The sequence below is a fragment of the Canis aureus genome, chromosome 8, assembly GCF_053574225.1.
Source record: "Canis aureus isolate CA01 chromosome 8, VMU_Caureus_v.1.0, whole genome shotgun sequence".
NCBI classification, from domain to species: Eukaryota; Metazoa; Chordata; class Mammalia; order Carnivora; family Canidae; genus Canis; species Canis aureus.
Genome location: NC_135618.1, coordinates 54,637,224 through 54,650,871, shown reverse-complemented (window position 1 = coordinate 54,650,871; position 13,648 = coordinate 54,637,224). Strand labels below are relative to the sequence as shown.

Genomic DNA, 13,648 nt, shown 5'->3' with positions numbered 1-13,648 from the left:
TCGTCAAGCAAAACATCCAAAATCTCATCATCAGGAGAGGAGATTTTGGTTAAAAGAAAATGAAATACTCACTGCCATTTTTTGCAACAATGGATGCAAATCTGTAAGAAAGCCATCGAAGGTATAACTAGAATTGAATTGTGTGATCCGCAGAAATATACATATGAGTTAGGAAAAGATCCCCCCCCAAAAAAATCACTCATGAAGAAAAATTTTAGTGAATTTCAATTATACCTGTGCCCATATGTGCCCAATGTGAGAAAACTCTGGTTTGAAAAATCCTTTTAGAAAAATCCTGAAAATCCTACACATATGTGTGCATACACACACACATGCACACACATACTCACACATATGCATACATCCCAAACATCTATAGTATCATGTACCTAAACTGGTCCATCCCATTACATTCCTTAAGATGTGTGGTAACTATGGCAGATTATTCCTCCCTCAGGACTTACCCTGCCTGGAATCTGGAACGCTATGACTTGCCACTCCATGGCTCAGAAAAAAGAACAGGAAAAGAAAGTATGTCCTAGGTTCCTGGGACATCATCCTGTAGTTAATTCAAGCACAGAAGTAATTCAGGTTTTTATTTTTAAAATATACTTAAAAACATTCAGAAGACTTGGGGCACCTGGGTAGCTCAGGTCGGTTAAGCACCCAACTCTTGATTTCAACTCAAGTCATAATCTCAGGGTGCTGGAATGGGGATCCCCGAGTTGAGCTCCATGCTCAGCAGGAAAGCAGCTTGGAGATTTCTTTCCCTCTCCCTCTGTCCCTCCCCCTGCTCATGCTCTCTCTCTCTTTCTCTAAAATAAATAAATGGATCTTAAAAAAAAAAAAAAAAAAAAAGGAACATTCAGAAGACAAAAAGGAAAAACAAATTGACTCAGAACCCCTTGAAGTTTTTTTAAAATAAGTTTTAAATTCCATGTACTTTGCTCTATCTAAACCCCCATGCTAGTCAAAGACACAATCATCTCTCTCCTTGATGACAATGGGCTGTTTATATTCTTACAACCCTTTCTCATTCCCTTCAGTCCAGCAAAGAGGAGTGATTAGAAGCATAGGCTCTGTTATATCTGACAAGCAGTTTATATCCAGACTATAAAAAGAACTCTTACAATACAGTAAGTAGAAGATAAGCCAGAGGCAAGAATAGATACAAACTTAAGCTTCATTTTAAACAAAATAAATGGCCAGTAAACTTACAAAATATTATCAGCATCATTAGTTATCAGGAACATGCAAATTAAATGCACAATTAGATAGCACTACACCTAGCTGGCTCATTTGGTAGAGCACGTGACTCCTGATCTCGGGGTCATAAGTTCAAACCCCACGTTGGGTGTAGATATTGCTTTAAAAAAAGGGTACCAGGGATCCCTGGGTGGCGCAGCGGTTTGGCGCCTGCCTTTGGCCCAGGGCGCGATCCTGGAGACCCGGGATCGAATCCCACATTCGGGCTCCCGGTGCATGGAGCCTGCTTCTCCCTCTGCCTGTGTCTCTGCCTCTTTTCTCTCTCTCTCTGTGACTATCATAAATAAATAAAAATTTAAAAAAAAATGGGGTACCAGGGATCCCTGGGTGGCTCAGCGGTTTAGCGCTGCCTTCAGCCCAGGGTGTGATCCTGGAGTCCCAGGATGGATTCTCACATCAGGCTCCCTACATGGAGCCTGCTTCACCCTCTGCCTGTGTCTGTCTGTCTGTCTCTCTCTCTCTCATTAAAAATATATAAATCTTAAAAAAAAAAGGGGGGGCATCACTACCTACACTGGAGTGGCTAAAAGTTAAGTAGACTGACAGCACCAAATACTGGCGATGAGATCCTAAAAGAAGGAAGACCATGAGGTTATAAAAAATATATATTGATCTCTGCTCTGAGTTCCTGGCATAGAGCTCCTAAAACTTAATAAATTCCTAAATGGTAAAAGTACTAGTATCATCTTTTTTCCATTGAGGGGACTCTGGGTAGGCTCCTGGTTGGCTCTAGCCCCACCCCCATCCTCCAGAGAAGAGACAGGAGCTGAAAATGGAGTTAATAATTGTGCCTATGTGGGCTGGGCAGCGCCGCCTTCAGCCCAGGGTGTGATCCTGGAGTCCCAGGATCGAGTCCCATGTCGGGCTCCCTGCATGGAGCCTGCTTCTCCCTCTGCCTGTGTCTCTGCCTCTCTCTCTCTCTCTCTCTCTCTCTCTCTCTCTCTCTCTCATATCTCAAGAATGTGCTTTTGACTTTAATAAACTTTCCTGCTTGTGTGATCCAACCACTATGCTGTGTGTCTGTTCTGGAGTTCATTCTCATGACAAGACCAAGAACCTTCGGTGACTCCTTCAGGTCTGACTAGGTAGAGGCCCCATGGTCCAGGTCCCCCTAGTTCCCCTGGCAACACAGCCATGTCACCCAGAAGTTGTGGGTGACCTGGAGACCTACACCATGGACGGGTACTGAAGCAGGGTGAGAGGGGAACAGTATCATGGGACTGCTCTGACTCCAGGCAGATGGTGTCTGAGTTAAACTGTAGGACACCCAGCTGGCATCACAGAATTACATGGTGTGAGGAGAACCTCCACGTTATTTGGTAACCAAAAGCATCACAAGTCAAGTGTCTGGTGTTGCATGCTTTGTGCAAGTGGTAAAGGACACACTTTGGTCTGAAAGACTCACAAGAACAAGAACAAAGAAGGAGCTGGAGAACCGGGTTCCCTCGCTCAGGAGGAAAAACCAAGGTTCTTCCATATACAAACACCAACAAGCTGGCCCCTGGAAGTCCTCCAGCTGGCTGCCTGGAGTTTGCTTCCTGGAGTTCCTCATGTGGGATGGTGGGCACAGTGCACGTTCCAAGGACAGGAGAGGGGATGAGGGGGCTCCTATTACCCAGTGCCAGCTCATAGGTCACCCCCCAACAGTTACATTATCCCTCAAATGATCTCCTCCAACGAGGGGTCACCAAACCACAACCCAAATTCAAACAAGCCACCTGGTCTTACGTGGCTCACAAGCTAAGAGTGGTTTTTCCATTTTTAAATAGTTTAAAACACACACACACACACACACACACACACACAGACGAGTGCTATCTCTTGACACATGAAAACTTCATGTATGGAATTTAAATGTTAGCGTCCCTAAGTAAAGGTTTTGTGGAATATGGGGCCAGGCCTGTTCACGTCAGTATTGTCTGTGGCTGCTTCCAATGCTGTGGCAGCAGGGTTGAGTCAGTGCAATGAGATTGTGTTCTACGAAGCTGAAAATATTGATTCTCTGTTCCTTTGCTGAAAAAGTTTGCCAAGCCTGCTTTTAGAGCTACACACTTCCATATTTACAAGAAGAAATGTGGGGTTTGAAATGGCTTCAAAATAATAGGGGAGGAAGTAGGTGGTTATGAGTTGCCAATGGAAGCTGAGTGATGAGTACATGACGTTCTATATATATATATTTTTTTTTTTTTTTAATTCATAGAGACACAGAGAGAGAGGCAGAGACATAGGCAGGGGAGCCCAATGAGGGACTCAATCCCGGAACTGGGATCACGACGTTGAGCCAAAGGCAGATGCTCAACCACTGAGCCAACCAGGTGCCCCAAAGTTCAATATATTCTTATGCCTACTTTTGTATGTGTTTGAAATTTTCCTCACAAATGATTTTTAAAAGAAAAAGCAACAAAAGAGACTGCGTGTTTTTAGTAAAAGAGGGGAGGATATATGAGGGGGGAAAGGGGATGGGTGCTCACAGGAGGGGACACACCAGGAGGAAAACAGGTAGGGATGGGTCTTTCAGGTCAAGCGGAAGGAGGGGGGAACCCCTCAAAATCTGTTTATAGATCAAATCAGATGAAAACTGGGGCTGCATTTTACTTCCTCTGACTCTCAGGCAGCCCACACCCCAATTACAGGATGCCACCCTCTTGGGATATTAACAGCAACTTGAAGGGAAGCCCCATAATGCCCACCCACGGTTTCCTGGGATCCTTTCCTACAGATTTCTCTGGTATTGTCTAGCTGGTTAAACAAATGGATGCTTTAACCCCCAAGGGGACTTCCACAACCAGCTTTGCAAACCATTAGGCTCATTTTACTGCCCAGGGCAAAAACAAACTGAAACTTTTGAAACCTACAAACACTAAAAGACACACATTCCAACAGGTTTTGAAGTTAGAGGATCCCCAAGCACTCTGCAGATGTGCTCTGCCCCCACCAATCCCACCTCCCAGCTGGTACCTTCAACTCTCCATAATAACTCCTACTGGGTTTGGGGCTTAGGGGCTTTACGGGGAAACTTTGGTTCTTTTTTCTCCCTTCCCTTTTGGTCAGCTGCCCTGGGGCACTGGCCTCATTCACAATTCTCCAGTTTCCTGGACAATGAGGCTTCTTGTACTTACTGCCAGCATCTCCCTACTAACTCTACGGAGAGGTATATGATTACTGAAACAGATGCCTGGCTTTCTACTGCACATAATGTCTTCCTGCCAAGGAAACCTCAGAGCATCACCAGTACAGGATTTGGTTTTAATTAAAAGCCCTTTGGGTCACTCTTTCAGGAGACTGGCCAAAAGGATTGAATGGACTGTGCAGGGCAATCATGATTTGGGGGTTGATGGTTTTCTTCATGGGCCCCTCCCCCTTCCCACCAAAGGCTCCCTGCTGCCCACTGGTGGAAATCCGGCAGGCTAGGGCTGCTTTGGTAGAACCTAAAATGAAAACAGCAATAATAACCACAAACCAGAAACGAAGATGGATTTCCTGAGCAACTGGGAATGAGCATTTGGATGAACAAGGACACCAACCATCCTGGTTTCCCAGGACTGAGCGGTATCCTGGAACACACGGTTCACTTTTAAAACAGGAAAGGTCAGGGGATCCCTGGATTGCTCGGCAGTTCAGCGCCTGCCTTCAGCCCAGGACATGATCCTGGAGTCCCGGGATGGAGTCCCAGATCAGGGTCCCTGCATGGAGCCTGCTTCTCCCTCCGCCTGTGTCTCTGCCTCTCTCTCTGTCTCTCTCATGAATAAATAAAATCTTTTTAAAATAAATAAATAAGACAGGAAAGGTCACAGGCAAAACAGGATAAGTTGGTCAACCTACAGATGAGAGGCATCTCATCTTCTCTGAAACGTTGAAATGCTGGGAGGTTTCCCCCAACAGTGGCACACCCCATCCCAGACACAAACCAACAATTCCCCATTACATGGAGTTTTACAGTTTGTAAAACAGCTCCATTTACAGTCTGCATCATGGATGCACATTTTCATGCCATCAATGCAAAGTGGGTTAACTTGTCTGGTTTGTAGAATATCAGGCTGATTGAACTGGATTTGGTGTTGGAATGGCCAGGCTCACGGTGGGTACAGAAGTCAAAGGAGTGGTTACTTTTTGGATTAGAGGCATGGAGGCTTGAACTCTTGTTCCAGCTCTGCCCTTGATGGGAAGCTTCTAGACAGTCATCCCCCTTCCTCTCTTTTAGTGTCAGGGGAACAAAATGGAAGATTTGGGATTCTGTGATAAAAGGAGAGGAAGAAAGTTTTCACTGAGCGTCTTCCATGTGTCGGCATCATGCCAGGCCCTCCCTTCCATTTACTCTCTCCATCAGCCCCAAAGGTTTACTTGACTTACTTGAGTTCAGTGGGCACACGAGGTCACAGAGCAAACAAATGACAGACAAGGGGTCCCAATGCAGGGCTGCCTGACTTGATAGTTGTCCTAATCCCAGCAACCATTGAATGAGAGAGAGCTAAGTACACTCCCCTCTACATACACTGTCTCACTGAATCCTTGCAGAACCTTTGAGGCAAATATTACCATTATCACTACTTCAGAGAGGAGGAAACAGGTTCCAAGAAGTCAAATGACCGGCCCAACATCACACAGCTACTGAGTGCAAGGGCTGGTTCCCAAATCCAGAGCCAAACAATCCAAAGCATTTTGACCAGCTCTGCTTCCCAGCCTCCCTGCTCAGCACCCGGTAGCCAGTGCCATCCCAAGGACAGGAGCTTTGCCTTAGTTTGGACCACCCAATTTGTGCTTTTTTTTTTTTTTTTAAGATTTTATTTATTTATTTGACAAAGAGAGAGCAAGAGAGCACAAACAGCAGAAGCAGCAGAGGGAGAGGGAGAAGCAGGCTCCCCACTGAGCAGAGCCTGACATCAGGCTGCATCCCAGGGCCAGGAGATCATGACCCTAGCCAAAGGCAGATGCTTAAGAACTGAACCACCCAGGCGCCATCCCCCCCAATTTGTGCTCTTGACCAAATTCCTTAACCTCATTGGACTTGTGTTTCCTCCTCTGTACAATGGGGATGGCAACAGTACCTCCCTCACAAAGACTGTGTAAACATTTTTAAAGTTCATAAATTTATCCATTGCGCAGTCCGTGATGAATTTGCTTTACCTGCATTTTCCCATTTCTTACTACGTTTTCTTCCATAAAATACGGAAAATATGTCAAGAACTTGCCTCGTATAGAAAACAGGTGAAGGGGGTCCCTGGGTGGCTCAGCGGTTTGGTGCCTGCCTTGGGCCCAGGTTGTGATCCTGGAGACCCTGAATCGAGTCCCATATCGGGCTCCCTGCATGGAGCCTGCTTCTCCCTCTGCCTGTGTCTCTGCCTTTCTGTGTGTGTGTGTGTGTGTGTGTGTGTGTGTGTGTGTGTGTGTGTCATGAGTAAATAAATAAAACATTAAAAAAAAGAAGAAAACAGGTGAAGAACTGAGCCCATAACTGGCATACAGACACACTCAATGAGGGGCTCAGGGGTAGCTCAGGGAGTTAAGCCTCCTCTGCCTTTCTCTCAGGTCATGATCTCAGGGTCCTGGGATGAGCCCCGCCTCAGACTCCCTGCAGGGAGGGGAGTCTGCTTCTCCCTCTGCCCCCCAACTCAGGCTCTCTCTCTCTCTCAAATAAATAAAATCTTTTAAAAAAAGAATAGCAGCTATTATTATTACTATTGCTGCTATTGTTTTTGCACCTGCCATGATGATTACAAACGTTGCCAGCGTTGCTTTTCTTGCTACTAGTATTAAGCGGGTTCGAAGCCCTTTCCTGGAAGTTTCTACGCACGCCCCCCTCCGTGGACGCCCCCACCCCCAAGAGCCTTAAAGCCGCGGCGACTGCCCTTAGCCCATCTCCTTCGTCTCTGTGCCCACTGGCGGCCTCCATCCCGCCCCATGCACCCCTCGTCCCCTTCCCCGGGGAGGCTCCGCGGGGCGCCCCCAGTCCGCGCACGTCCCCTGCGCTGCATCCCCCGGGCCCTCCCCGCCCCCCGGGGGCCGCCGCGCGCGCCTCACCTGCGCTGCCCGCTCCTCTGCTGTGAGTCCCGCGCGCGCAGGGGGCGGGGGGGAGGGGAGGGGAGGGGGCGGGGCCACAGGGCTCACCCCCGGCGGCCCGAGCGGTGGGGGCGGCGCCAGCCTCTCCGCGCAGAGTGCCCCGGGGTCGCGGCGCCGGGCCGGGCCTGGGGCTTCCTCCTCAGAGCCAAACGGGCCAGACGCAGGCGGACGGACTGCACTATGCCGGGCCCCTCTCTGAGACCGTGGCTGGCCAGGGAGGGTGTGAAGAACTAAATGGCAGAGCCACCAATTGCAACATAGGGACTTTATTCGGATCCCAAAGCAGACTGTTAAAATAATTGCAAGATAGTTGGAGCAGTGTAGGCACCGAATGTGTAAAGGTTAAGTTTCTTAGGTATGAGCCCTGTAATGTGGTTCTCTCTTTTTTTTTCTCTTTTTTTTTTTTTTTTTTTTTAGGATTTCATTTATTTATTCGTGAGAGACACAAAGAAAGGCAGAGGCAGAGGCAGAGAGAGAAGCAGGCTCCCTGCAGGGAGCCCAATGTGGGACTGATCCCAGGACCCTGGTATCACGCCCTGGGCCCGAGGCAGGCGCTCAACCACTGCGTCCCCCAGGCGCCCCTGTACTGTGGTTTTCTTAAAAGTCCTTATCTTTTGTAGGTATATGTCTGCAAAACAGCGGTGATGTGTGGGCTTTGCTTGGAAGTAAAGGGGATCACGGGGCAGCAGGAGCCTGGTTAAAACAAGGTTGGGCCATGTGTTGATAATTGTTGAAACCTGGGAAGAGGGGTAATTATTATTACCTTTCTTCCTGTTTATGTGCTTGGGATTTTCCACAATGAAAAGTTTTTTGAATAATAAGAACTGTAAATATGTTCAAACCGATTGGTCCGTAAATGTGACCTAATTTATCTGAAGGAAAAAAGAATAATTCCTCCCAAGTGAAAAAGGCTCCTGCACCAAAATATTTACTGTCCTAGTATTATATATACAAACACAACAAGTGGTGGTAGTACAAAAAGACCCAATGTAAGTGTACACCAATAAGGAAATGGTTAAACTGTGATACATCAACTCTATAGCCATTAAAATAGATATTAACAAAGACCATGTAATAGTAACACAAGAAATGATTTTATTTTTTTAAAGATTTTAAAAATTTATTTATTAATGAGAGACACAGAGAGAAGCAGAGATATAGGTAGTGGGAGAAGCAGGCTCCCTGAGGGGAACCTGATATGGGACTCCATCCCAGGACCCGGAGATCACGACCTGAGCCGAAGGCAGACACCCAACCACTGAGCCACCCAGGTGCCCTAGGAAATGATTTTAGAACCAAAAAAGCCAAATATTAAGTAATATACACTATTATTAAAACTGGAAGTACATTGAAATGTTAAGTTTGCACTGTGGGATTATGCATAACTGTTCTATATCTTTTCTAGTGAAAATATAATTGTGAACCCTAGAGATTTCCTTACAATCCTTCATATTTAATGAAATACATCTCAATACCTGAACCTTTTTCAATAGCTAAAATGCCTAATGCTGACATTATTTTGTCAGTGGCAAAAATTAGAGATTCTCTTCAGAAATGGCCACCTGTACTCTTCTGTTGCTCATCTAGTCAATATTTATATACGAGTGTTCAGCGTTCTCAAAAAAATTATTTTATCCCCAGCCCTTGGTTTAATCCTTTAAACAAGCTCATTCTCAAGCCTTAAATGATGGGAAATGTCTTCCATTCTTTGTCAACTTTTGATTTAGAAATCAGGTATCTATGAGTTTCACATGATTCATCCTGAAAGGATAACAGTATCTTTTCATTTTTACATTTTTTAATGTTAAAAGTTTATAAACATGGGAGGGTAACATATGTGCATAGAAAATATCTGAAAGGGCATATACTAAAATGGCTTTTCTTTTTTTTTTTACTAAAATGTTAATAGTGGTTCTCTTAAGATTATAGGCTAGGTAAAGTTTATCTGCACTTTCTTCTTTTCACTTGTATGCAGTTTTTACTTTTTCTATAATAAACATGTTACTTATAATGCAAAAGCCAGTAGGGCTTTATTATCAGTCATGGTCACCTTCTAAATGATAAGAACAAGGTGGCAGTGGGGCCTGGCTGGCTCAGTTGGTAAAGCATGTGACTCTTGACTTTGGGGTTGTGAGTTCAAGGCTCTTGTCAGGTGCAGAGCTTACATTAAAAAAGAAAAACTAAATTTTATAAACAAAAAAAAAAGTGGCAAAATCAAGTGTAGGAAAACCTGTTTTGTTCTGCTGAGTATAAAAGGGACTGCCAATATATTCTCAACCACCTCAACTCTACCATCAAAAAATGTTGATAGGGATGCCTGGGTGGCTCAGCGGCTGGGGATCTGCCTTTGGCTCAGGGCATGATCTGAGTCTGGGATCAAGTCCCACATCAGGCTCCCTGCATGGAGCTGCTTCTCTCTCTGCCTGTGTTGCTGCCTCTCTTTCTGTGTCTCTCATGAATAAATAAATATTTTTTTTAAATGTTGAGGGTTAGCAATTGCACTGCTGGGGATTTACCCCAAAGATATAGATGCAGTGAAACGCCGGGGCACCTGCAGCCCGATGTTTCTAGCAGCAATGTCTACAATAGCCAAACTGTGGAAGGAGCCTCGGTGTCCATAGAAAGATGAATGGATAAAAGAAGATGTGGTCTATGTATACAATGGAATATTCCCTCAGCCATTAGAAACGACAAATACCCACCATTTGCTTCAACGTGGATGGAACTGGAGGGTATTATGCTGAGTGAAATAAGTCAATGGGAGGACAAACATTATATGGTCTCATTCATTTGGGGAATATAAAAAATAGTGGAAGGGAATAAAGGGGAAAGGAGAAAAAATAAGTGGGAAATCTCAGAAAGGGAGACAGAACATGAGAGACTCCTAACTCTGGGAAACGAACAAGGGATGGTGGAAAGGGAGGTGGGCGGGGGGGTGGGTGTGACTGGGTGATGGGTACTGAGGGGGGCACTTGATAGGATGAGCACTGGGTGTTATGCTGTATGTTGGAAAATTGAACTCCAATAAATAAATAAATAAAAATAAATGTTGAGGGTTCAAGGTCATTTAAAACTAATACTCTGAAAAACAAAACAAAACACAATATTCTGTTGATGCCTAAACAGGATATAAGAAAACAGCATTTGGGAAGTATATCTGTTCTTTCCAGAACTTAAGAAGTTCAGATGTATAGGCATTCCAATTTTACATGGTCATATATTGGGGGGGGGTCTTTTCATTTTACATATATTCAAAACGATTTTTAAATGGTCTTGTAACAAAAATACTATATTTAATTCGTGAGAATACAGCATATTGACTCTAAAATCCAGAGGGAAATCTTAAGTTCTAATTATGTAATAGTGATCTCCTAATTCTCCAAAAGTATAAAATTTCATAGCTTTTAAAAAGAAGTACTTTGTATCAGTGAGCACAGATTCCAATTCAGTGGTATCAATATAAATGGCAAGCCACAAAGCACAAATTACTAGTAAATGAAACCCAATGCCATACAAGTTGTGCTATAAAAACAAATCGTTCTAGAATCCATCAAAGCCACAATGAAATAACACCTTGCATCCATTAGGATGGCTACTCTGAAGAAAAACAGAAAAGAACAAACATTTGCAAGAATGTGAAGAATCAGAACTTTTGTATATTGTTAGGAGTGTAAATGCTGCAGCTGCTGTGGAAAACAGTATGGCAATTCCTAAAAAAATCAAACTATTCCCATATGATCCAGCACTTCCACTTCTGAGTGTATACCCACAACAAGTGAAAGCGCTCATCCTGACGAGTGCAGAGTCATATATGGAAGTGTTGAATCACTAAATTGTACCTGAAACTAGTCTAACACTGTATACTAACTACACTGGAACTGAAAATTTTCTCAAAAAAGCAAAAGCAGTGACTTACATATTTGTACAGCCATGTTCACAGCAGCACTATCCACAATAACAAAAAAGGTGGATGTAACACAAGTGTCCGTTGATGGATGAATGGATAAGCATTCATTGGTGGTGTATATGTATATACACATGGACTGTTTTTTGCCTTAAAAAAGAAATTCTGACACAGGTTACCACGTGGATGAACTTTTTTTTTTTTTTAAGATTTTATTTATCTGAGAGAGAGATAGAGACAGCACAAGCAGGAAGAAGAGAGAGAAGCAGGATCCCAGCTGAGCCAGGAGCCCCACTCTGGGTTTGATCCCAGGACCCTGGGATCATGACCTGAGCCAAAGGAAAAATGCTTAGCCAACTGAGCCACTCAGGCATCCTGCATATGTTTGAACCTTGAAAATATTATGCTAAGTGAAATAAGCCAGTCACAAAAGGACTAATAATGTATGATTCCACCTACATGAAGAACCTAGAGTAGTCAAATTCATAGAAAGCAGAAGAGTGGCTTTCAGGGGGTAGAGGAAGGGGGAATGGGAAGTATTTAATGAGAGAGTTTCAGTTTTATGAGATGAAGAGTTTTAAGGATAGATGGTAATGGCTGCACAGTATGAATATACATGGACCACTGAACTGTACCCCTAAAGATGGTTTAAGATAGTACATTTTGTTATGTGTATTTTACAACTTAAAACATTGGAAGATAAATAATGGTACCATGTCAGTGAACACGAATAATTTTAAAGTAAGCAACTTAATGGGATATGGTATTCTGAATTGGCTCCTAAAATCCCAACACTCTATTGTTTACTTAATATACCAATGCCAATTTCTTAGTGTTGACAAACATGCCATGGCTACATAAAACATTAGGGAAATTAGGTAAAAGGTGTACAGGAACTCTGTACTATCATTGCAAGATTTCTCTAAATCTAGCATTCTATTTATTTTTAAATAAATTTTTAAAAGGTGACAACTTTAAAAGTTTGAATTAATTCCTAAGTAGAAGACAAAGACAACACAAATACATTAGAAGTGATAAAGGAAGCAGCAAAATATAAATGCCTATACATAGCTACAGTAGTTATGAAATTTTAATTTTTATTGTGCCATTCACTGTTGCCTAACTATCATCCCATCATCCACTAACTGCAAAAAAGCAAGCTGTTGAATTTTATATTGCAGCAATATTTCCTTAATGATTCTGGGTGCATATTTTCACTTAGATTACAAACAAATGTTTCCTAGCATGGATACAGTGTGAACTTCCTTCTGCTAGGTCCTGAGGTTGTATCTTGGAGAAGTTGGTTTTAAGTTTGTGAGCATCCTGTTTCAGGCCAATTACAAGCCCAAGTGTGTGCTCAGAAGGTGCCTAGGCAGTGCAAGTCAGATCAGATAGCCCCAACTCGGTGCATCGTCTTCCAGCTGAAATATGGAGGCACTTGCTGGAAGCTCATTTGGGGGGATTTGGCCGTCTGCACAAACATGGTGGATCACTTCAGCCACTGAAAATCCATGTTGAATATGTGCTGTAGTTATTAGAAAAAAGGATCATGAAACACTTCTATCAGTAATCAAGTAGTAGGAAGCAAGTGATGAAAACATCTATCTTCAGGACGAGTCTATTTAAACACTGTCCTCAGATCTAAGTGAAAATAAAGCTTTAATCAGAAAGATGACTTCAAACAACTAAGTTTTACTTTGTCCCAGCCCAGCTTCTTTGCTGTTAAAAGGTCAACTAAGTAAAAACTGGTAAGACATACAGAAAGGTAAAATACACCATCACTTTTAACTACTCTGCACAAGGGAGAAATGACTGAAGGTATTGTTACCTTCTCTCCTCTTCTCTGTAACAGTGGCCCTAACACTCAAGGGGCTCACACTGCAGGTGCAAGGAGCTGTCAATCACAGGTGCAGCTTGCCTTTCCTCTGCCCCTGACCTTCAAGATCAATAGGTTAACTTGCTTTGTCCACAAATAGAGCTCTTCTTAATTTCTCTAGCACAACCTTGAACCTGATATGAAGCACTTACACGAGGAATGGTGCAGACAAGAAGGCAACTTTATTGTACTTTGGGGAAAAAAAAAACAGGATTCCATTTAGGAAAAAAAAAAAAAAAGCCATTGACAGTCAGTAAGCAACACTGCCACCTAGTGGAGTGGCGACAGGCCACAAAGACTTTCAAGACCAGGTATCAAATGTGCTAGGATTTGTTGTTCAAATTTTCATCCTAAAACAGAACTGTTAAGATATTGGTTTTCAGAGAACCTCTGATTTTGAGAAACTATTTGTGTCTCTGAAATGCATAAATGGATGTATTTTCTGGGTTTTTTTTGGGGGGGGGAAAAGAAGAGAGATTTTTGGTGTTTTTTTTTTTTTTTAACAGACCATCCTATTCATTCTTGATTTCAAAATTATGAAACAC

At 43.4% G+C, this 13,648-nt stretch overlaps 1 protein-coding gene across 1 annotated transcript in view; it reads right to left on the bottom strand.

The window, feature by feature from the left end:
• Positions 1 to 7,412, bottom strand: part of OTOA (otoancorin) — a 68,696-nt gene extending 61,284 nt beyond the window's left edge. Inside the window, exons 1-3 of the mRNA XM_077906984.1 lie at positions 7,285 to 7,412; positions 465 to 559; positions 73 to 101 (exon numbers count right to left, since the gene is read on the bottom strand). Of these exons, the coding sequence (XP_077763110.1) occupies positions 73 to 101; positions 465 to 558 (123 nt within the window). The 5' untranslated portion in view covers position 559; positions 7,285 to 7,412. The remainder of the gene's footprint in view (positions 1 to 72; positions 102 to 464; positions 560 to 7,284) is intronic.
• Positions 7,413 to 13,648: the final 6,236 nt, after the last annotated feature.